This window comes from Grus americana, chromosome 18, assembly GCF_028858705.1.
Source record: "Grus americana isolate bGruAme1 chromosome 18, bGruAme1.mat, whole genome shotgun sequence".
NCBI classification, from domain to species: domain Eukaryota; kingdom Metazoa; phylum Chordata; class Aves; order Gruiformes; family Gruidae; genus Grus; species Grus americana.
Genome location: NC_072869.1, coordinates 8,170,644 through 8,193,975, shown reverse-complemented (window position 1 = coordinate 8,193,975; position 23,332 = coordinate 8,170,644). Strand labels below are relative to the sequence as shown.

Below are 23,332 nucleotides of genomic sequence, written 5' to 3'. Positions count from 1 at the left end.
TCTACCACAGGAGAGGGCTCGGCAGAGATGGAGCGTGGACCTGAGACAAACCCCTGCCGGCTGCACTGGCTTGATTTACCCTCTGCCTCCATCACAGAGCTGGATTTGTTTCTAACACACAGCCACCAGCAACTGCCACTGCCACCGTTTACACGGGTCAGGGAGGAGCGGTTGCAATCCTGCAGCGCTGCCACGGGGAGTGCGAGGGGTCGGGGCCAGCGTGGGTGGCAGGATGGCCAGGGGAGGGGGTCACGCTGACGCAGCCCCTGCGCCACAGATAAAGAGGAGATTATGGCTCACGGCTTGTAATCTGGCTTAAAACCTGACACCGTCACCATAGTCAATTTGGGCTAAGAGAAGCATTTAATAAGCTTCAAAATACACAGGTCAAAAAAATCCCAAACAACCCACCAGTGGATGAAGTGAAATGCTCAAGGCATTGCTTGCACTAGTCAGCGCTGGCAGGTACCAACGAACACAGGATCCCTCGTGATCCAGAACAAGGCAATTACACGCTTGTTATTCCAATTCACCCCATGAGCTAGGACCCGGGCTCTGCCGGGGTTTAATCGTGGGAGGCAGAAAGCAAATTAATGCCCTTGTCTGTTTGTTCAGAGCTCACAATGAGCGGAGAGCAAACGGTCTCTCCCTGCACGAGAGGAGCTGCCTTGCCTTGGGACGTCGCACGAGACGCGGCGCTCAGCTGGCTGCTCCGAGATTAAGGCAGTCGCAAAGAAGCCAGACTCAAGCGGAAGGTCCAATTTGGCTTTCCTGGAAGGGTTTATTTAAAAAACAATTATTATTAAAAGAAGCCTGCTCAGGCACGAATGACGAGGCAATGAAGCCATTTGGCTCAAGGCTTAAAGAGGAAGCAGCAAGACACAAGGAAGTTTATCTATGTGACTCGCCATGGGGGAAGCGTCTGGCCAGGCCTCCTCCAGGTGCGCATCTCCCCTCACCCAGCCAACTCGTTAACGCTCGAAGGACCCAAATGACAAGAATCATCCGGGGGCAGCAGCTGGCTGCAGAGATGCAGGGCCAGCCAGCAGCCTCAGACATTTTGAAACACTCACTTTAGGAACCCAGAGTTCATCGTTACTAGAGAGGCTCAAGTGCCACACGCCTCCCCAGAGTGGCCACTAGCCCCAGACACAAGCCCTGTGCCCCCGAGCCCTGCCTGTAAGCCACTGGCATTGCCCCCAGACAGTCCGGCTGGACCAGTGCCACATTCCCATTGCTGCTGCTTTAGTGACCGATCAACTGCAGCATCTCCTGAGGATCCACGATCTTCTCCCGGGGTTTGCCAGCAGCTTTGCCTCTTGCCACTTCAGCAGCATCTATCTTCTCCCAGTCCGAGAAGGAAACGGGATGGACCCCTGGGGCGATGGCAAGAGACAGGAGGGAGAAGTTAATCAAGTAAAAAAAAGAGTTTAGCCTCACCTCCCCGTTAGCGGGGACCTGATGTGTGAGCAAACCATGCCCTTTTCTGACACGGTATCAGACTTCAGCCTCACAAAGGAATAATAATTTCTAACACTGTGAGGAGAGGGATGGCAGGTTTCAGTCAGCTCGGATCAGCCAGACCTTTGCAAGCCATAACAACAGCGAGCACGCCATTGCCTTGAGGGACAAAACACTTCCAGTTCACTGTTAAACCTCAGACAGTTAAGAGGCAAAACACACGCACTTTAATTGAATGCCTTTAAACACAGCAACAGCAAATTACTCTCCTGGGCATTTTAATCTTTCCCCCAACTCGCCTGGAAGGCTTACCAGGAAAACCACTCAAGAGCAATAGCTCGCTGTCGAGGCAGCTGACAGTGATGTTTTACCCCAGGTCTGTGCTGCTTTTAATGGCCCTTTCCAGAAAGTGGTCGTTAACCTTAGCAATGACACCAAGTTTGAGAGAATTCAAGTCCCGCTCTTCCTGGGCTTTGGAGCAACAAAGTGGCAGCACAAAACATTTCCCACAGTTCAGACCCTGCTCCCAAAAGTGGTTTGCAGGACTCGCTGCTCCAGGATACTCAGATCCAGCAGGAGTTTGGCTGCTTGATACCTCCATGCTGGATGCTACAGCAGCTCACACCCCCCCCCCCCGGCACTGACCTCGGCTGCGCAGGATGCTCCCCACGGCCCCAAAGCCTTCTCTGGAGGCGGACACGTCCAGCACGCCCACCTGGAGATCCTCCAGCACAGACTGGGCTGTGTCAAAGCTGTCGTTCATGGTGGTGATGATCACGCCCGTGGGGCCTCTCTTCACCCACCCGCTGCAGTACAGACCTGCACGGGCACACAGAGCAGCCAGGCTCGGACCCTCCTGGCTGCAAGTCCCTGCCCTGTCCCTGGGTGTCACATCAAGCTGCGGGCGGTGGAAGAATCCACCCGTGTGGTGGCACAGCGTGGCCCTTCAGTGGTGCTGCCACAGGAATTTGCGTACCTGCAGACTGGCACTAAGCAGCCACGTGGGCTGTATCGTGTTAGTAACGGACCCCACAGCCTAGTAAAACCACCAAAACCTTCAGTGCCCCTTGCTGCAACACCAGCCACCCCCAGCGCGAGCTGGGGACGGGCCAGGTCTTAATGCCTGACAGAGGCGGCTCGTTTCCTCAGTTTCCACTCTCCGACTGTGGCGTTCAACCGCCTCGTATCAGTGCCCCTGGTGAATGGAGTTTCCCCCCACAAAGCCCCCAGCCCACCAGCTGCACTTGACACATCCCACGCATCCCCCTGCGGATACAGACCTGGGACACCCTCCACTCTGCCCGAGCTGTTGGGGATAATGCCGCGCTGGGTGTTGAAGGGTACCGACGGGTCCAGGGGCAGGCTCCGGTAGCCAATGCTGCTGAGCACCAGCCCACATTCCAGCTCCTCCACGTCTCCAGTGGGGACAGCTTTGGCGGAGTCACCTGAGCCCTGAGAGAGGGAGGAAGAGCTGCTGACACCAGTCACCGGATCCAGAGCAGCAGCCTCCTCCGGTCCCCTTTAGCAGCCTTGATCCCTGGGTATTTGCTAAAGGCCTTTCCGCAGCAGCATCAGCATGGAAAGAGCTCCCTTTAGATGGAGAAAGGCTCTTGTTGGTGGCACCAACTTCCCCCAGAGCCTGCTAGCTGCCACTCCAACCAGCCAGGGAACACAAAGCTGGTTTAGGAGAGATTCCCAAGGGCCGCAGGACATCCTGCCCCATCCCCAGCCCTGCTAGGGCCATACCAGCCCCCCCCAACCCGTACCTCCAGGTGGGTCAGGGCCATGCGGACACCCCTCACCCGCCGCCCGTCAGCGGTGGGCAGCACCTCCTGGGGGCTGCGCTGGAACTTCAGTCCCCACTCCCGGGGGGCCACTGCCTGCGTAGCTGCTGCCTGCACCTCCACTGTCTTCTCCCCAGGCTTCTCCAGGGCTGTTTTGATCATCAGCTCAGTCAGTCGTTTCCTGGGCCTGGGGGCATCTAGGAAGAGAGAGAGAGTTTCAGGACAGGAACCTTCAGCAAAAGCCCCTTGGGACATGGCACAGAGCCAAGGCCACGTCAAGGCAGTTTCAGTGGTATGCGAGTGTCCATTTGGAGTTTGTCATGCCGATTGGAGTCCAACACCTTTAAGATGACAAACTGCAAGTCAAAGTGACCAGGAGAGCTCCTGAGGCTTGAGGCCAGTGGGACACACAAATCAAAGCCTGCGATTTTGCTGTCATGCCGGTGCTCAAAGGCAGCAGCCTGTGGAGAAGAGCAAGTCTCTGGACACCCTTGAACTCGGCGTTTTCTTTTCAGCTCTGCAGGAAGCTCTTAAATCAACAGCCTTGGGATCTCTCCTGCAAGGTTCCCCCAGCCCTCCCAAATCTCCTGCCCTCATCGCTCAGAGAGTGAGCATCATTCCCATCACTCTGCACAAACAGAGGAACAGGCTGTTCCCTTGTCTTTACAGCCTCCTAGCACTCTGAGGACGAGCCACATCACGGTCACCTGGCTTTCACACGCCGTGCATTAAGCACGGAGCAAAGAGTTTCTCTGATACTCATTCTGAGCATCTCCAGATCACTCCTGGACACTCGCCTGTCAAGGTGAGTCCCTGTCTTGGAGAAGCACGGCACATTTCCCTCACCTTTAATAGCATTTTCAAGGCCTGTGAAGTCAGCAGGGTTCAGGACGGGTCTGGCACCAGGCAGGTTTATCATCTCCCGCAGCTCCTGGGAATTGCGGGCAGGAAGATGTTACTTCCAGCACAGAGAGGTTGTCCAACAGCCCCATGCCCTCTTCCCCCAGCAGTCCAGGCTAGGAGCCAGCAAATGGGTGCAGGAAGGAGGACACCTGGGTTCCCCACCCATCCCTAGACCACCTCTCTGCACCAGGGACGGGGAGCCTGGGGCTCAACGCTGGGAAACACGGCTGCCCTCCAGCACCCCCAGCCTTACCTTGATAGTGAAAGCAACTTGGAGAGGTCCCCTCCTCCCAACCAGCCAGACGCGCTTCACCTTGCTGCAGGCAAGAGCTGCCAGGGAGCAGTCAGTGATGTCTGTCTTCTGCAAGACAGAGACAGGAGAGTGGGACGAGGGCAGATCTGGAGGGAGCTGGGGGGAAGGCACAGCCTCTGAAGGTGAAAAATCAGCAGAAAAGCAGGCTGTGCACGCAGAGAGCCTGGGTGAGGATGGAAAACAAGTCATCTCCCTTTGCACAGAGCTATTTGCGCAGCTGGTCCCTCATCACTGAATGTACTTTCCATAATGCACTAGAGGTAACGAGCCAGCACCCATGAGATTGCCTCGGGGGATCGGCCCAAGCAGGTTAACCTTGGGGCTAATGGAGCAAAGCCTTCCAGCAATCTCGATTTTGGGGTGCCTGCAGATGCTGTTGGGTGACTTCCCAGCTCAGGATATACAGGGAATCGGGTGAAACCCACTGCAAACCACAGCTCAAATCACTGCCTGCCCACTGCAGGCAGCTCTGAGCACAAACACACCATCGCCAGGCCTCGACCGATGGTTGGCATCTTGCAGCAACTCCATGCTCTGTTTCAATCATATGCACGCATCTAGGTCTCAAGAAAATCTTTTCCAGAGAAGACATGATGGGAGGGACACCAAATAACCAGGATAAACCATTCCAGACCAATATTCTTAACAGGAAACTGCCTGTACACCCTGGCACTCATTTCCAGTGCTGTGCCCTTTGCAGCACTGCTTCCCAGCTGGCGTTAGCCAGTGGTTGGCAGAGCCTCCAACTTTTTTTAATTTAATTTAGATATTAATACAGGAAGTTGTTGCACAGCTGTAACAAACCTCATGGCAGTTCTCCAGGAGGGAAAGCCTTTGCTGCCAACATCTGGGGCAACAGCTGTACGGAGCAGCTGGTGCACACCAGCTCCCAGCTGTCCATAGGGGAGTGTGGCAGTGGGAGGAGAGGTCCATCAGCTTGGACCAGCAACCAGCATGCCCAGTGCTACCAGCAGGAGCCAGGCTGCTGCCCTCAGCCACAGCAGAAACAAAAACCCCAACAGAAGAAGCTTCTAGTTTGGTGATAGAAAAGGGTGAGCAGCTCCTCCTTTGTTTCTCATAGGAAAGGAAGGGATAAAGCTCAATTGCCAACCTTTTTGGTACCAGCAGAGGAACCCAGAGCGCTCTGCAGTGTTACCCAAGGCACAGCCGAGGATCATTCCCTATGGACTGTGATTCCATAGGGTGCACCCGAGGGGCAACAGCCATCCCTGGGGAAAAATCCCAAAGACAGCAGAGTCTGAGGTTTTGCTGAGATGGGTGGGAACCAGCACTCACCCAGCATGGGGTGAATTTGAGCCCCAGGCTGCCTTCGCGGCACAGAGCACCCCCGTGACTCACCCTGAGGAGACTCAGCGGGGACAAGAGGATCCGGGCAATATCCAGCGCCACATTGCCGTGACCCACAATCAGTGCCGTCTCGCAGCTTAGGTCAGGCTTCAGCTGCAGGGAGAGAAAGACCCAGCTGTGAGCAAATCCACACAGCCTCCATGATGTCCAGTCCCTCAGATCCATTCCCACCACCCAAATTCCCTTCCACCCCTCTTTTCCCCAAAAAGAGGTGATGCAGACGGGGGAAATTCCACCCCAGCCTCCTCCCCAAGCAGACACATCAACACAGCTGCTCCGGGCACCCCAGCCGATCCCTCTCCCCCTCTTCCTGCAATGGCATCTCTGGGAACAGGAGCTGTTTTGGCCAAAAAGCCTCCTCAGGTCAAAGCAGAGCAGCATCACCCCCCCAGGTTCCCATCTGGTCCGGCCAAAACGTGCTGCCAACCTACAGAGCCAGCTAATCCGCTCTCACTGATGTGCAAATTGTTCACATTTCTACCATCTAAGAAGGATTTAACGTGGTGCCTGCTAATCTTTTCCAATTGCGGGCCTTTCAGGACTTAATCTGGAGCTGAATGCCTGCATTCAGATGCAGGATGGGGAGGAAGGGCAGGGAAACACACCGCTGTACTCACATCCCGGTTCTCGGGCAGCCCGTTGTACCAGCCTACAAACGCTCGGGCTGAATAAACGCCGGAGAGGTTCTCTCCTGGGATCCCCAGGACCCGGTTATCTTCAGCACCGTAACTCTGAGGAGGGAGCAGATGCAGAGACGTCATTGTGTGCAGGGTTTGATACCAAAACACAAATTTCCTTTTCCAGCTGCTGTCAAGGACCCTGCACAGCTGCCAACCCTTCCTGAGGGCTGGGATACTCAGTGGAGGGGCTAAACACAACCTAAGCACAGGGGCTTCATCCACCCCATGCCCTGGGCTCCAGAGCCAAACCTGACCTCCTAGGGCCAAGGCAGAGCACGAGCTGAGGACTGAACAGGAGGGACGAATCCATGTCAGGCTGAAATAGGTATTGGCCATCACAGGGAAGAGGTTCCTCAGCCACTGCCCCTTGCAGCGGGGTTTCACAGACCTGCATTCGATGCCACGCTCTAGCACAAGCTCTCTGCAAGGCTTCGGACAAGCCTTGTGGCATCTGAGCTGTCCCGAGGCTGGGGAGAGTTTACCACAGTAATAAGTCACCCAGAAATGTCTCACCCAAACCCTCTTCCTGAGATCCCAGTGGAGAATAACCCAGCAGACTTTCCCCATGACTTCTGGGGAGCCAGGGCAGTCCTAGCTCCAAGGCACGGTACCCACCAGCACCACGGCGTGGTAAGCCTGCCGCAGCTCTGCCACCGTGACATCCCTCCCCACGGTGATGTTTCCATAGTAGGCACAGCGCTCCAAGCGTGCCGTCTGTGTGAAGGCGTTGATCACGTTCTGCCAAGATCAAACAAGCGCCGAGGAGTTACAGCCAAGCCACAGCCGGGGCCAAGGTCTGCTGCTGACAGGAGGTCCCCATTCCCGTCACCCCCAGCCTTGAGATGCTTCTCCCCGCCTCTGGGTCAGTTATTCTGAGACTCTTATCTAACAACAGCCGCAGATAATTCATGGGGAGATAAGCACAGCTATGACTTGGCACTCTTTCCGCCACCCTTTATGGAAAGGAAGATCCCTCTTTTACACCCACCCAGGGAGGACAGGACCCTTTCAATACCTTCAGCCCCTCTGAGTAAACCCCCTTCTAGGAGAAAGCTCCTTCCCAAAGGCGAGGCTTGCAAGGGAGCCCCGCCAAACCACCCCTTCCATCGAGGGTGCTGCCTGCCAGACCCCCTCTGCCAGCCTCTCATCTCACCCCTTCCCAAAACCCACTTCATCAAGAGAGGATGCAGGGCAGGATGGTGCCCAAAGCCTTTTCTTCTGAGTGATCGGGGCTACGCAGCAAAACAACTGCTTCTTCCCCTGGAGCTCCAGCTGGACTCAGCCTGGACACAGATACCACCATGCTGTGGAAGCTGCCCCTAACCAACATCCATTACGTCCGCTCCTCATCTCTCAGCTCAAAGGGATGCAGGCATTTTGGTCTGATGATCTCCAGGGGTTAAATGGGGAGACCATCACAAGATATTGCTGTGTCTGGATCTCCTGCATCCTCCCGCTGCAACCACCTCCACCCCAGCTCTGGCACAGCCAATACCCCTGGGTACAACTCACACCACTGCGAGACAAAGGAAAATGCTTGATGTCAAAGAGGTCCTTGGTTTAACTTCTTGTGCACTGCCTACAGCTCAGCTCCACCACTTCTCTCAGCAGATCTCTGTGACAGCTCTACACCACGAAGGACAGCGACTGCCTCGCCTGCACCCACCACCATCATCGTGTTCAACTGCACAGGAAGGGGAGGGAGCCAGCACCAACCTTCACTTCGGGGTGGTCTGGGGCCACCCCAAAACGGACGAGCCCAAAAGGAACAGGCAGCTTCTCATAGATGTCCACTTGAGCGCCATTGTGGTGCTGCAGGAAAAGGAAGTCACGGTTAAGGGATGAGGACAGAAAGGCCACGTGAGCCCAGCAGCTCAGGAGGGACACGCATCGCTCGCCTGCTGCTGGGGGAAATACGGAGCAGGAGGGAGGGTTGCACTAAAAGCCCAAAGTCAGAAACAGTCTGTTCCAGGCTCTTCCATGCACAGGATGATGCTGTACCTGTTACCGCCAGCTCAGATCACAAGGTGTAGCAGAGAACATGACCCCAACCATCATCAAGTACATCTGATGAGGGGGCTCCATCCTCCTACCTACCCCACAGCCCCTCTTCCACACTAACCCGGTGGCTATCCGGTACCGGGGAGGGGGGCTGACAAAAGGGCCCCCCCCACTGGCTGGAAAGCACCCAGTGCAGCACCCTGGGTGCTGGTGGACCTGCAAGGCCATCTGCCAGCCCCCAGCAGAGGTGCCCAGGCCCCGAGATCCCCCCTGAAGCTGAGTCACCTCAGGGTTGGAGCTTTAGACAGATGTTTTGCTGCAAGGCTTTTGTTATCTTGTATTTTGAGTCAGCCTCTTCCCAGAGATTAAGCAGCCCTGAAATTTGTCCCTGAGGCTCAGTAACAGCTATTTTCCAACACGTACCGGAGACAACACGGCACGGTTTAATGACAGGGTTAAGCTGCTGCATCTCTGGTGGGTGCCAGCAGCCCAGTTCTGTGCTCGGGTCTCATTTCCCGACAGAGACCTGACTGCCCAAAGCACTAACGTTTACAGGATCACCCGTGTGCCCAGTTCAACTGGGGCAGGAGGAGGCAGGAGAGCAGGTCCTGCACGTTCCCTTTAACGCAGGGTTAATGTCATCCCTGCTGGGTGACAGCAGCTCCGAGCGAGGCAGATGTCTGCTGATTATTTGATTCTAGAAAAATCACTTGGGCTGAACTCGCAGCGACCCGGGCAGGCCTGGGTCTGGGTGGCCCCGGGGCAGGGCAGGGACGGGAACAGTGGTGCCCACCCCCGGGTGAGGGGGGGCGGGAGGACTCCACGGGGGTCAGGGCTGCCCCGAGCAGCCCCCTCAACCAACACAGACCTGTCTGGAGCGGGGCCGGGAGCCCACAAAACCACTCGCCACCCCTCGCAGAGCCAGGCAGCACGGAGACGCCTCCCTCAGCGGGCAGCTCCCTGCCCTCGCCCGCAGCCAAATCCCACCCCGGTACCTTGAGGATGTGCTGAGCCGTGTAAAACCCGGCGGGCCCGCTGCCCACCACGCAGACACGAGGAGCCGGGGCAGACGAGGACAGCCACCGCTTGAAACCTGGAGGCGTGAAGGAGAGAGGGGACGTGATGCCACGCGAGTCGCCCCCTCCCCGGCCCTTCCCTCGACCCCAGCACCGACCCAGAGGGGCTCGTCCCCCCGCGCCGGCCATGGCAGGCAGCCGGTTGGCGGAGGCAGGCCGGGGTTTATGTACCCAGCCCGGCGGCGCGTCCCCCCGAAGAGGTTTGAGGCGGAAACGCCTCGGGGTCAAGGCCAACGGCCCCCGCGCTCCGCCCAGCCCGCGGCCTTGGCGCTCATGGCTGGGCCGGGGCCGGTGGTGCCGGGGCCGGTGGTGCCGGAGGGGCTGTCGGCTGCCCCGGGGAGGGCCTCCAGGAAGCGCCGCAACCGAGAACCCCCCCGACACCACACACCGCGCGGGGGGCGGGGGGGGGAGCCCGGTCTCGATCCCGGCCCGAGGCGCACGGGGCCGCAGCACTCTCGCCCCAGAGCGCCGGGCACGGTGACCCCCGGCCCCGCATCCCTCACTGCCCCGAGGCTGGAGCAACGGGCCTGCCAGGCACGGCTCCCGCAGCCGCTCGGGCCCACAGCCCCGGTTCTCCCGGTCCCGGTTCCCCGCAGCCCCGTTCCCCGGGTACAGTCCCCCCTGCAGCCGCTCGGGCCCACAGCCCCGGTTCTCCCGGTCCCGGTTCCCCCCCGCCCCGCAGCCCCGTTCCCCGGGTACAGTTCCCCCTGCAGCCCTTCGGGCCCGCAGCCCCGGTTCCCCCGGGCCTAGGACACAATTCCACACGCCCCCGGCGCCGGTTGCCCCGGGACGCCGCCAGGCCCCGCCCCTCACCGCCCGGGACGCCACCGCCCCTCCAGCACGCGCCGCCCGGTCCCATCCCGGCCGCCGCCGCTGCCGCCGCCGTCCCGCCCCTCCTCCCCGCCGACCAATCGCGAGACGAGAGAGCGCCATGCTTAGCATAACCCCGCCCCCACAGCGCCGCGTGACCCCGCCCTCACTCCGGCAGCCAATGGCGGCATGCGTTTGCCGCTACGGCTGTCCGGAAGCGAATCGTACCATAGAGAGGCAGGAAGGGAGAAGCCGTCTCTCGGCCGCTCGCGCCGCCACTCTCTGTGGCGAGGCCTCCGCGGTACCCTGCCTGCCCGAGGCTCCCCGCGTCAGCATCAGCCCTGCGGCTGCTAATTGTCTGCGCCCCTTTATTGCCAGGGGTGATTACCTGCGGAGGTCTCCCGGGGGAAGCCGAACCTCAGATTGATTTTTAACCATCCGCTTGTACAGCTGTCTGTTCCTCACAGCAGAAACCTGCAGCATCCCCCCGGTACAGGATAAAACCTTAGTGCCAGAGGCAGCGGGTGGATGCTGCTGCCAGGCTCCTGCCCCAGCGTCCCCCCGCGGTCCCCGCTTTATTCCCTCCTTAATCCCCATCACTCAGCCCATTTCAAATGCAACTACTCGCACCTTCCACGCAGGAGCACCCCATCCTGCTTCAGCCCCTGCGCAATACACTGGGCAGGGAAATCATCTCAGCGGGCCCAGGAGATGTTTAAGGGTTGTACAGATGCCAAAGCATGCAGGCGAGCACTAACGGGCCTTTTTAAAAGCAATTAAGACTAAAAGGAGTCTACAGAGAGAAGCTGATTTTAATATGGGTCATAAAACCCACACGCTTTCTTGCATGATCTTGAAAATTGGTTCATGGCTTTCTGCAAAGGCATGCTGAGAACAGCAGCTGGCCATCTGCCTCCATCTGCACCCGCTCCTTTAGCGTGTCTGCGGCGAGGACCAGAATTTCTGATGGCTTTAAAGTCTGTGTGTGTGCTCTGAGGCCCCAGCCTTAGCACAACACAGCAATTACCAACCCATTGCCCAGAGAGGTGAGGCTGGAGGTGCAGTTCCAAATAGCAGCATTGATATGACCCCCAAAATGAGCTGAGTTTATTTTTGGGGCACTGCTCGAGGCAGAAATTTGGGGGGTTCTGAGCACAGGTCCCCAGAAATCTCCCTTTCCCCCATTAATCTCTGCTGGTATCTGCCACTTGTGACAGGGAATAATCCACATATTCCCCAAATCACAAGTCATCGCTCACTGGCTGTTGGACCTGTGAACACTTGCCTTTAGATGGCACTGCATTAAACAATATCCACGAAAACCAGCTGTGGAAAGGGCTGTTGCTCCCACCAACACTTAGAAACATTTTGGGACTGATCTCTTTGCAACAGGGGAAGAGAAAGAGCATTTTGTGCCCACCCTGCTCCGTGAGGCTGAGATTACCCCGTCTGAATCAAAAGCATCACTAATGCACACTCACCCGCTCTCGCTGAGGCCAGGAGCACCATTAATTTGGCACACTTAGCATAATTTGACTCCGATGCTCAATTAAGAAACTAATCATGGGGGTGGGAGTGCAGCTCTGGGGAGGGTCTCTGCCACCCCCAAGCCCAGGGTGACCCCAGGAGCACTTGGACTGTTGGATCCAGCCACCCCACCCCCACCCTCCCCCCCACCTACGGACCCAGCGTAACCCACATTCGAAGGGCAAGAATTTGCCCTTTGGATGTTTCACAACGTCCCCGATTGATAAACCCGCATGGGGCTGGTTAGAGGTGACATGGTGATGCCACCAGCCCAGGTCATCAGCATGCCCTGGGCCCCAGCCCAGGATAATCAATAATTCCCTATTTCTGATGCCAAAGGGGTCACAGTGGATGGATCCAGGGCCAGCTTCCCCCTGCCCCCCCAGTGCTGGATCTGCCACACACGGACACGCCGTGGTCATCCCAGCTCCGGCCCCGTGTCACAGCGGCCACACGGGACGCTGCTCCAGTGGATCTGAGGATGTCCCCGCACTTGGTGAAGGAGAGGGGGGTACGTGATGCCCACTGGAGGGCAAACACCACGGGCTGCCCACTGCGACCCTTGCTCTGCCATGGGCCAGAACCAGAGCAGCACATCCCTGTGCCTCAGGACACGTTTGCAATGTGGAGCTGTATAAATCCCAGTTGTTGGGGCTGGGGGGGTCCAGCCCTGCTGGGGGGACAGCACAGGTCAGGGACTGAATCCCCAGGCTCAGAGCAAAGCCCAGAGCCAGCACTGACTCCCACACTGGTCCCATTTGGGCCGGTTGCCTTTTCTGCTGCCAGCTCCCCACCGTGACACTGAGCTGGACTTTGCCATCGGTTCTGCAGGTCTGGAACAGCAGAGCGCCCCGGGAAAGCCGGGCACGTCATCCCAGAGGGGCTGTAACTAACCACGTGAGCATCCCGCCCGATGGCAGCAGCTCAGGGGGCCAAGTTCACCCTCCCTAAACAGGGAAAGTCTCCCAAGCCCTGGAGACCTGCCTGCCTCTGGCAGGTGATTCTCCTGCTAAACTCTTGCAACAGCAACGATCAGGTCTGGGGTCACCTCCGGCACCCCAATACGGATACCCCACATGGGGCAAGGCTCTTCCCCTTAGCCCTGCCTCAGGCACTGCGGGATACCAGTACGACTGGCTCCAGCAATAAAACCCAGTAATAAAGATGCACTTCAATGTGTTAAGGCTGAATTTTCCAAATTATTATTCTTCGAAGGGACTGATTTACCCCAAAGTCAGGCAAAGCGCAGGCAGCAGTGACACAGCCCCCTCCCCACGATCCACCCTTTCCCTGAGCCCCCGACCACACGTGTGCAGCCCCTTCCTGCAGAGCCTGGCGGCTCTCAGCCAGGGACCGGCTCCAGATGCTCCAGACACGGTGCCACGTCCCCAGCTGCATCCCCCGTGGTCCTGCTGCAGGAAGACCCCAGCCAGCAGACGGGGATTTCCTCTCCTCAAGCGTGAAAGCAGAGTGGATAAAACTAAGCCCTGGCTGGGAATAACTCAGGGGGAGCCCCCCTTTTTCTGTCCCTGGCGTTGCACTGCCTGGCTGTCCTCCTGCAGTGTCTCTGTGCATCCTTATCTAGCCAAAAGCAAGACATCGGGGAGAGATGGTTCCTATGCGGTGGCTTTATGGAAGCGTGCGTCTGTGTAGCCCCGATCCTGCTAAAAACCATCCCTGCTGCAAGCGCCCCACGGGAAACAGCCCCCCGAGTCCTGGGGCCCCGTCCTCACTGGATGCCCACCAGCTCCGTTATGGGGGGAGCGTGGACCATCAGCTCCTTGTATCTCCGCAGGAAGAGCTGGAGCCTGGAGGTGTAGGTGTCCTCGTTGTACGGCAGCTTCTTCTGCTTCAGGTACTGGGAGACGATGGGTTTGATCTGCAAAGGCAAAGGCAGGGTGATCTCCATGCGGGATGTCCCGGGGTTTGTGCAAGGTTCCCAGCCTGAGGCATCGCCGAGCTCCCCACAAGGTGCCCAGAAATCCCATCTCACGTGCCCAACACAGGGCTGGAGACAGCAGCACCAGCTATAACATCTTTGCCATGAAAATTAAGATGAAGGTGGTTTCCGACTGCAACAACACTGGGAATTCACCCTGGTAAAACGCCTTTGCAGGGCTCTGGATTAGGAGAGATGCCTTAATGAGGCTTTTAATGAGGACCAGCCATGCATGCTCATCACTTGCACCCATAGTTATCCCCACGTGCCTGTGCAGCCGTATCCCCACGTGCCCGTACAGGCTGCCATCAATTTAATTACCCATTCCCTGCAACACGCCTTTGTGGGAGGCAGGTCCTACCGGCCCCGTGAGCTCGAGCAAAGGGCACGACCTGAAACCCACTGGTGTTCCCACTCCCTCTATTACTATTACTTAATTTTCCCCTTGACCTGAGACCAAAAATAAGTGCACGGCATTAAATAAGCGAAGACCCCGTGCTGAAGGGCAGCGCACGGACCTGCCTTGGGATCCCCTTGAGCCGGGACAGGGCTTGGACCCCATGTTTTGAACACACCCCACACCTCAGAGAAACAAGTAAGGGCATGACCGAAATTATAGGGAGGTTTGTCTGGACGCCAGCCGAAATGAATGCCGGATTGCACAATGCCGGAGATGCTTTCCCAAGGGAAGAGTTGTGAGGATCCTGGACTGCTGGGAGGCTGTTGCAGGCTGGAATTGGGACCAGGGGAAGGAGCAGGGAGTGAAAACATGGGAGAAAGTGGAGTGGGGATGGAGGGAGGTTGGCTAGGGGCTCTTATGAAGCAGTGGGAGGTCTCTAGCACGGGGGAAGCAGCGTGGAGTGGCAGGGAGAGGAGGGGGCTTGCAGCAGCGTAGTGGGGGATGGATGGTCTGATCCCCACGTCACCTCCCAACGCGCTCGTCCACCCCGCGGTGCCATCTCACCTTCAGGCACATGTTGTCGGAGAGGCCGGGGAAGAGGTGATGCTCCACGTGGCAGCTGATGAGCGAGTGGCCGAAGGACCAGTCGAGCAGGGCGTTGCGGGGCAGGTTGAGGACACCCAGGCTCATGAGGTGGATCCGCTTGGGTTTCCGATCGGCCGCGAACATGGGGAGGCCGATGTGCTGCAGGAGAGGGAGGTGGGGACCCCGTAGCTCCCACCACCCTCCCCAGCCCCTTCCTGGCAGAGCAAACACAGCTCTGGCCACACAAAGGCACACAGGCACCGGCCAGGCTGAGCTGCATTTTGGGGTTTGGCTGCCAACCCCAGCACTGGGTTCGTCCCTAAAGTCACTCCATCCTGCGCTCGCCTGTGCACGGACCCACCGAGGAGCCCCTGGGCTCTGTCCCCAACCCACCCACACTGTGTGCCACCAGCTTCTCTCCATCCCAGGACCTGCAATACCAACCGCACATACATGTGCGAACTCACCAAACCCCCTGCAAGCCACCGCAGAGGACATCACCCTCCAGCCCTTCACACCCACCTGCCCTGATGTTCTTCTCCCAGGACCACCACTGCCCACCCCAGCACCACCAGCCTGACCTCCCCATGATGACATCGGCACGAGGGAGGTGACAACTGAGGCTGCTCGCCTTAAAATGACATAAGCTCTACAGGCTATGTCACCAGCTATGTCACCGGCACTGGGTGGTGGCTGGCCTGTCTCCAGCACCATCCGGACCTCTCGGAGCTTCAGGTCTCTACCTGGAATATGTTGACGTGGATGTAGGGATGGGCCAGGAGGGAGCGGGTGAGCAGCATGCAGAGCAGGGCGGACCACGGCGACTGGAAGCCCGAGACGTGGAGCAGCAGCCAGTAATGGCAGTAAAGACCCAGAAACATGCAGCAGAGGGTCCGGAGAGCTGCTTTCCATTCCACGTTCCTCAACAAATCTGTGCGAAGAAGAAGAGGCAGCACATGGGAGAGGTGCTGATGCTTCCCCACTGCTGCCGCTCCAGCGGCCAGACTGTCCAGCATGCTGATAAACTTGCAGCCCGTCCCATCCCACCCCGTTCTTCATCTCCCTTTCCCCATCCTCCAGGTTGGCCCAAACCCCCCAGCCCTGCTGACCTGCTGCTTTTTGAGGCTGGGGCCCAGAGCCCCCCCAGGGCAGTGCCCTGCAGGCTGCAGCCCCGGCAGCGGGTCCAGCTGTGCATCATCACACGGGGATTTGGCTGCATCTTCATTTCTTACAACTTGCCACGTCATTGCCTGCGGTTTTGGCATTGCCCAGAGCTGTGTGTTCAGCCCAAGGGGCCAGGCTTCCTCAGCCTCTTACTATTTTCTAGGCTCTTCTCCCCGATCATTTCCTGACACTATTATTTCCCCTGAGCCACTGCCTTGTCTGCCCGAGCTCGTTGCGTCCCAGCCCCTGTAGACCCCCACACCTCCACCTCACACGCAGCCAGCAAAATCACCGTGATGCTCTGACTGGCCAGAGTCCTACATGCGACACTGAACTCTGTTATCGCCAAGGGTCTGAATCGAAGGAGAGCAAATTTGGGGTGCTTCAGGCTCATGATGGCTTTTGCCAGAGCTTCCAACACTTGACACTTGTTTCAGAGGAAAGAGAAAGATCTTTTCCCAGCACTTCTAAGCTTAAAAAGCCACTTTCATTAAGGTCTTGACATAGGAAAATGTGAAGTGTTTCTGAGCACCAGCAGAAAGGAGAGATGCAGCAGATCCCTTCCCCGGAGCAGATGCGGCATCACTTGCCTTTGCTGCAGCCCTGCGTCATGCCGTGGGCTGGTGTAGTTAATGCGATGCCTCCAAATGAAGCAGGACCCTTTGGCGGGGTGAGACCTGGACAGTAACAAGCTCACCATACCCAGCACCCCATCCCCAGGTGGTTGGGCCACGTACCAAGAGCAACCAGAGGGGTTATGATGGGCACCGCGAGAGGTGCGATGAACATGTAGACGTAGCAATTCAGGAAAGGAAGCTTCCAGGTGCTGGAGTCCCCCAGGCCAATGACATTGGTGTAGCCATGGTGGATCTTCACGTGGTTGTAGGTAGCCTGCTCGGCTGTGAAAGCTGAGCAAAGCTGGGAGGGAAGAGAAAGGAGAGGTGATACCTTGAGCTGCGATGCCAGGGTCAGGCACCACCTGGCTTGGACTCATGGGAGAGGTACCCAGGGGAGATGCTCTATACCCCACAGGCTCCAAACCAGTCTGGGAATGGACTTCTTAGAGTTAAACACTGGAAACCATTCCCACCATTCCCCACAACACAGCAGTCCTGTGGCCAAAGGGACCAACACAAAACCCTGCAGTCCAGCACATCACAGGGGTCTGTCCCCAGCCCTCACCCCGCTGCCTCCAGGCAAAGCCCCACAAGCAGGGACGTTCCTGGTGCTCCCTGCTGTAACATCGCTTTTCATTTAACTCTCCTGCATGTGGATCAGGAAGGTTTTGGGTCCATCTCGTTCTCCAGTGGCTGTTCCTGAAGGGCTTGGGGTGCTGGCAAGGTGCTGATGGGGCTTTTGAGGGGGCTGCCACCTGAATCCCCTGGCCCCGCTCACCTCAATGAAGAAGATGGCCCACACTTTGCCCCAGGACTTGGACTCAGTCAAGGCGTTGTGGCTGGCCAGGTGGCTGCCCTTCACCGTCAGGGTGTGATGCACCACACCGAGGGTGAGGACACCCGCCAGGAAGGGGATGGCCTGGGCTGACCGCAGGCACAGGAACCCTGTGGAGAAACCAGCCAGGCAGGAGCTTGGCCATGCACACGTGCTGCAGCCCTCCTTGCCTCTGAGCCGGGCTGGAGGTGTTGCTACACCCAAACATGCCAGCCGCTGCCCTAAACCTGTTTTTCAGACGTAGTTACAGGTATTTAAACTGCCTGAGCTCGAAAGGTTCCCTCCGCACCACCCTGCACGGCTGAACCAGTCGCACTCGCCATCGTGCGGAAGGTTTGGCCACTTCCAGCCACGATCGCACCAGGCGCTGCTGGTGCCAGGTCCCATCCCACAGCTCTGGCTGGGATCTCAGTGGTGACAAATATGACTCTGCCAGGATTTCAGCATCCCCAGGAGTTCAAAAGCAAGAGAAGGTACCACCTGCATCTTTCCAACCATGCTGCCGGACCCCTGCGCTCAACCGCGTCCCTCTGCACCTGCCACGGCCAGAGCCATTGTCACCAAAACCACCCGGGTTTCCCTGTCCCACGGCAGGGCACAGATGGGGCACACCGCTCCCTGCCCCATGCCCATCTGCCCGGGGAACCGTCCCTCCACCCCAGGCTGTTCCCTGGGTGCCACCATCACACACTGCGGGTTTCCAGCAGGGTCGGGGTGCCCATGGGGTGAAGGGGTTATTGCGGCTTTGTTACAGGCTTAACAGGCTGCTAATAGGCTTCCAGCACAAAGTTGTACCAGCAGCGCAAAAACCACGAGGACACCACCCCCCCCCTCCCAGGAGACCCCCTGGCTGAAGTTTGGGGGGGGCTGAGCCGGGTTACCTGCTGGGAGCAGGAGGAAGCTGCAGACGATGATGCTGATGTCCACGCCGTGCCGTTCCCACCAGCTGCTGCTCTTCACCACCTTCTGCACCAGCTCCGACAGCTCAGCCATCAGGGCTTCCCCACGCTGCCCCGGCTCCTGCCCCGCTTGCTGCGGAGCCCCCCCGGGGGTCACGTCCCCGTCCCCCAGCGCTGGCCCCGGCTCCCAGCCCTCTGCCATCGCCTCCGTCCTGCTGCCGTCAGGCGCTGGCGTGCCCTGGAGCGGGGGGTCCCCCATCCCCCCGAGCCGGGGGGTACTGCTGACCTTGCCGTTGACCCGCTGTCCCCTCTGCTTCACTGGGTCCCCATCCTCCAGCGGCATCTCCCTGCCGAGCAGAGGCCACGCAGGGTCGCACCCACAGAGGAGCACCCGCAGCACCCCAACCCTCCGCAGACGGGCTTCCCGGCTCCCGCTGCCGCCGAAGGACACGGGAAGGGCAAGGATGGGAAAAAATAAACAACCCAAGGAGGACGCAGCCGCCGGAGACAGCAGCAAAGCCACCCAACCTCCCACCCCAAGGACACCCCGGCCACCACAGCCCTCTACTCACGCCAGCCCCGGCGTGGTGGCTCTCCCGGCGTTGGCCGTTTCAGGGCAGCCGGCCAGCCCGTGCGGCACCGCACACCGGTGCCGTGCAGCAATGATTTGGAGAAGGGAGGAGCAGGGGAGGACGGGGAGGAGGGCGAATGCAGATTAGCAACGGCAATAATCCGCCTTGGCGGCCCATTTCGGGGAGCAGCCGTCACGGCGGGGCCGTGGGGAGGACACTCGGCCCAGGGCACGGGGAGGCGAGGGCAGCGGAGGAGGAAAGGAGTGGAAAAAAGATGGAGAGAGGCGGTGGAAACACTGGAGGCGAAGGAGCCGAGCGCCAGAAATAGCCCCGAGAAACCCAAGCGGAGCACTGAGGACGGGGATAGGGTTTCGCTTCTGCCAGGCAGTGGGAGTAAATGTTGCCCGTCCCATGAGGGTGACGTTTTTGGGAGAAAACTGGCCTTTTTCACAGCAAGGAGCAGGCTGTGGGAAGGAGGGGGCAGTGCACAGCTGCGCGGCTGCCTGCCCGCGCCTGCCTGCCTGCTTGTCTGCCTGCCTGCCTGCCCAAGCTGCTGCCGCTGCAGAGCCGCTCGGCACCCTCCTCCGTGCTGGGGAGGGGGCAGCGAGCCCAGAGGCGCCTGCCAGGGACCAGCTCACCCCAAATCTGTGCCTAGCAGCCGTGGCACCCGGCCCTGACCCCCGCAGGGTCCCTCTTATCTTATGGGCTGTTTTAAGGAATTTTGTAAGAATTTCCTCCCTTTTCCATCGCTGCCTCCCAACTAATCACCCAGACACAGCTTGGGGATGCCTGTGCACAGACTGGGACCTCCCGAGCCCCATTTCTTTACGGAGGAAGGCTAAAAACACATCACTTCTTGCTGCAGTGCTGGATTTCTTCTTGCTTTGTTATTTTTCGTAACCAAAAACCATATCAGCTTAACAGATCCACCTTGATGAACACTGACATCTAGCAAAACCATAGACAAGGCTATACGCATTGCTGCGGTACCCCAGCCCCAAACCGGGACAGACTCAGCACCTCCAGTAACAGCACATCACTGCAGCGACTCGCAGGGAAGCAAACCTTGCACCCAAGTTGTGCCGAGCCCCAGGGGACTGTCATCATAACCTGGAAAAAAATTAATAACAATTAAAAAAAGTCACACCTGCTGCAAAAGGGGCAGAGCTGAGGGTGCGTTAGAGACCTGCTGAGGTTTCATTTCTACTGTAAGAGCTTGTATTACAAAAGATCGTCTCCAGAGCCAGGGGCACTGACGAAGTACAGCAGCGTCCAAAGCCCAGCGAGCTGCAGGGCTGGCTGCAGCCAGCCAGGTCAGTGATTCATTCTGATATGCAGCGTGGCTTTCATCACCTGCTCGTTAGCGAGGGAAGCCCGCGGCTGGGAGAGCACCCATGGGTGCTGCCGAACGAGGGGGAGGCGAGTGTCAGACCCAAAGGGTGCATCGGGTGGGATTGCTGGGTCCACTCCTGAACGATGTCTTCGTTACCTTCATTGCACCCAGGATGTCACTGCGAGGGATGGTGGCACACAGTGAAAGAGTCCTGCTCCGAGGGTGCCGGGCTGCCGTTCAGCAGAGCCAAAGGGGAGCGGTGGTGGAGCTGCCATTGCACAAGTGCAGAACGGGGCAGAACTGGTTATGTGGTGGCGGCCGAGGAGGAGGAGGAGGAAGGGATCAGCCCCACGTCTAAGACCAACATGAGCCATCAGGATCCCACTGCAGCCGGCAACGAGCGTGCCAGTGTGCACGGGCAGAGGCAGGCGCGTGGCATCGCTTGGTCCTGTGCTGCTGCTGGGACGAGAGACCACCTGGGAGAACAGAAGAAATAGCGGGCTGAAAACCACACAGGAGTTTTGGCTGAGTTTTGGCTTCTGGGGAAAAGTGTCAAACCCATAAGAGCCTCTTCCTTCGAGCTGCGGCAAAGGTGGGAGTCATGATGCTCACGGGAGAGCAGCAGCCATAGAAGAGTCTGCAAAACCCTAAGGCAGGCCAGAAGATTGGGGGTTGTAGCCCTAAATCTGCTTCCTTGCTGCCTTGCAGAGCTCCATTTTCAAAAGAAACTTTTAAACCCCAATTTACATCTGATTTTTCCACCATGCGCAAGCCAAGCCATGCAATCCTACTGACCCCACTAAGATTTTAGGGATAAAAGCAAATGCTGACTTGGCCATTGCACTGTGGACGCAAACACCTCCAATTTAGCAGGAAAAACACATTAAAGACTCAGAAATCCTTCGGCACAGCAGGGTGGCTGGAGGGGATCAGCGTAATCCCTGGAGCAGCGAGTTCTTGCCGGCAGCTGCCAACGCTGCAGCCATCCGTCGCCCCAGGCAGCGCAGGGGTCCCACAGCGGACCTCCCCCACCCCCGCTACCTCCGCAGGCAGCTGCCAGCCCCAAGGGACCCCCGAGGATCAGGGACCCACTGCTGTGCTCCTCCAGCCCCTCTGCCCCCAGGGCTCAGTCAAAGGCCAAAGCCAGCCCCCGGTGGGGTCCTTCCACGTCACTGCTCCCAAATGGGGGGAAACAGGCCATTTTAGCACGGCACAAGGGCACACGTGCCAGGCTGGCAGGACCCAGCGGCCACAAGTGCTCCCCACTGACCCCCCCGGGGGTTCCCTCAGCCCTTGGGGCAGAGCCCACTGCAGCCCCCAAAGCAGCTGTTTCCAGCCCCAAAATCAAGAGCTGTTTGCAAAAGTTGCACCCCAGGGCTGTGGTGGGGGGGCAGAGCCCCCTCAGCAGCCCCTCCATCCCTACGAGCACCCGCCCTACAGACCCTACTCCTCCTCCCCTGGGTGAGGAAGGAGCAGGCTGCAGGGGCTGGTGATGGGGGACCATCAGCTCCCTCAGCCACCACAGCCAGACACCCCAGAACCACCTTCCCCTGGCATCACTGGGGCTGCAGAGATTCCCATTTTTAACACCTGGGTTTGGGTGGGGTCTCCCCCCCCCCTTTCAGGCCAAGCACATTTGGGTAATTAATTTAATGAGGCATTAATCACCACCATCCCCTCCCCAGCAGGGAGACCTTAAGCACCATCCTCTTGGCTTTTTGGGGTCTGGCAGAGCCACGGGGTCCTCGAGAGGAGAAGCTGGTGGGGTTTAACACCTCACCCCACGCCTCTCCCTGAGCCCGACGGCCAAGCCAGCAGCTCCATCTGCAGGCAAAACCCTGCCTCCATCACCCCCGAAAACAGCTCTGTCCCCCCAAATTCAGGCTCTGGCACAAGGATGCTTGGCACGTCCCAGGCTGCATGGCCAAGTGGCTCCCACGGCTGGGAGCTCAGCACCAGCCCCACTCACCCACCCGCACTGGGGCTGCCCCACAGCTGGCTGGGGCACCCCAAAACCTCTGTCCCTGGGGCTGTGGGGTGAGGAAAGAGTGAAGGGTGAGCTGGGGAGCCCCAGGGCAGGCACCAGAGGGAGTTGCAGCTCCGCGCAGCGGCTACTCTTGCTGTCGTTCTGCCAAAAGCCTGGGGTGCTCTGCCCGGGGCTGGTAGGCCCCCAAAAGGTGACACCCAGCCTGATCCGTGCATGGGGGCGAGGAGCTCTCAGTGGGTGCTGGGGGTGGCACAGCCACCGAGCCCCAGCCCATGGGGTGCAAAGTCCCCTCCCAGGGACTAAGACCTTGGGTGCAGCCACAGCCTCTCCCCTGGGTCCCCGGGGCCAGGCTGGGATGGCGGTGGCAGGGGTGAGGTGAGACGACGGATCCAGCCGGGGCCGTTCGGTATCCGAACTGCTCCCAGCCCTGCCAGGATGTGGCAAGGCCGTGCTTTTAACCTTAAATAAATACCCTCCCAGCACTGTTTGCAGGGCACAAATGTCCACTTTGGGCGATGGAAAACTTCCCGCTCGTGCTTGGCGGCTCCGGGAAGAAACTGGATCCCAGCACCGGCTAATCTGGGCGATCTGTTTGCGCCAGCCGTCGGGACACAGACCAGACGGCGGTGAGACGGGGCAAGCAAAGCCGCACTGCCCTGTCCTGGGTCATGCATGGGCTGCCAGGGAGGCATCGCAGACGGAAACTGATGGTCCCATCCAGGCTCTGTGTCAGCCCAATGCCACCCTGCGCTGCCCTGGCCCCCCAGGGGGGAAGGGGCTGAATGGCAGAGCCCCACAAAGGGCATTGCCCAGCCAGAAAGGGGGTGCAAGTCCCACACCCCTAGTGTCATCCACACCATCCTTTGCATCACTACCATATTTTTTCTCATCCCTGTTTGACCTCCATATGGGTGCTGGGTGGGGGAGTGTGTGGGGAATGGCACTGCTAAACCTCAACAATGTTCACCCCAGGGTAAGAAGAGCCAGGATTATTTACCTGGCAGCAGCAGCTGGGTATGGAGACATTAGCTTAGCTCCTCCATGCTGCAAGCTTTAGGGGCCACATGGTGTGGCAAGA

General features: G+C 58.7%; 2 protein-coding genes across 9 annotated transcripts; both read right to left on the bottom strand.

The window, feature by feature from the left end:
- Window positions 1–756: 756 nt before the first annotated feature.
- FDXR (ferredoxin reductase) lies at window positions 757–10,465 on the bottom strand. 6 transcript variants are annotated; one of them, XM_054846876.1, is made up of 12 exons: window positions 10,400–10,465; window positions 9,506–9,603; window positions 8,226–8,321; window positions 7,125–7,247; window positions 6,447–6,560; window positions 5,821–5,922; window positions 4,402–4,509; window positions 4,092–4,176; window positions 3,228–3,442; window positions 2,742–2,913; window positions 2,107–2,280; window positions 757–1,376 (listed from the first exon to the last, which is right to left on the bottom strand). In XM_054846876.1, the coding sequence occupies exons 1-12, from the start codon at window positions 10,443–10,445 to the stop codon at window positions 1,246–1,248; spliced, it is 1,464 nt and encodes a 487-aa protein (XP_054702851.1). In that variant the 5' UTR covers window positions 10,446–10,465; the 3' UTR covers window positions 757–1,245. The 6 variants fall into 6 exon arrangements, with proteins under 6 accessions (XP_054702851.1, XP_054702852.1, XP_054702854.1 ...); XM_054846877.1 differs by lacking the exon at window positions 10,400–10,465 and adding an exon at window positions 9,685–10,219; XM_054846879.1 differs by lacking the exon at window positions 2,107–2,280.
- A 2,637-nt stretch (window positions 10,466–13,102) lies between these two features.
- Window positions 13,103–19,333, bottom strand: FADS6 (fatty acid desaturase 6). Of its 3 annotated transcripts, XM_054847057.1 has the most exons (8): window positions 18,935–19,330; window positions 18,649–18,709; window positions 18,345–18,495; window positions 17,407–17,573; window positions 16,749–16,929; window positions 15,591–15,778; window positions 14,827–15,006; window positions 13,103–13,802 (listed from the first exon to the last, which is right to left on the bottom strand). In XM_054847057.1, the coding sequence occupies exons 2-8, from the start codon at window positions 18,703–18,705 to the stop codon at window positions 13,653–13,655; spliced, it is 1,074 nt and encodes a 357-aa protein (XP_054703032.1). In that variant the 5' UTR covers window positions 18,706–18,709; window positions 18,935–19,330; the 3' UTR covers window positions 13,103–13,652. The 3 variants fall into 3 exon arrangements, with proteins under 3 accessions (XP_054703032.1, XP_054703031.1, XP_054703030.1); XM_054847056.1 differs by having other exon boundaries at window positions 18,345–18,796; window positions 18,935–19,333; XM_054847055.1 differs by having other exon boundaries at window positions 18,345–18,709; window positions 18,935–19,331.
- Between the last annotated feature and the right edge of the window lie 3,999 nt (window positions 19,334–23,332).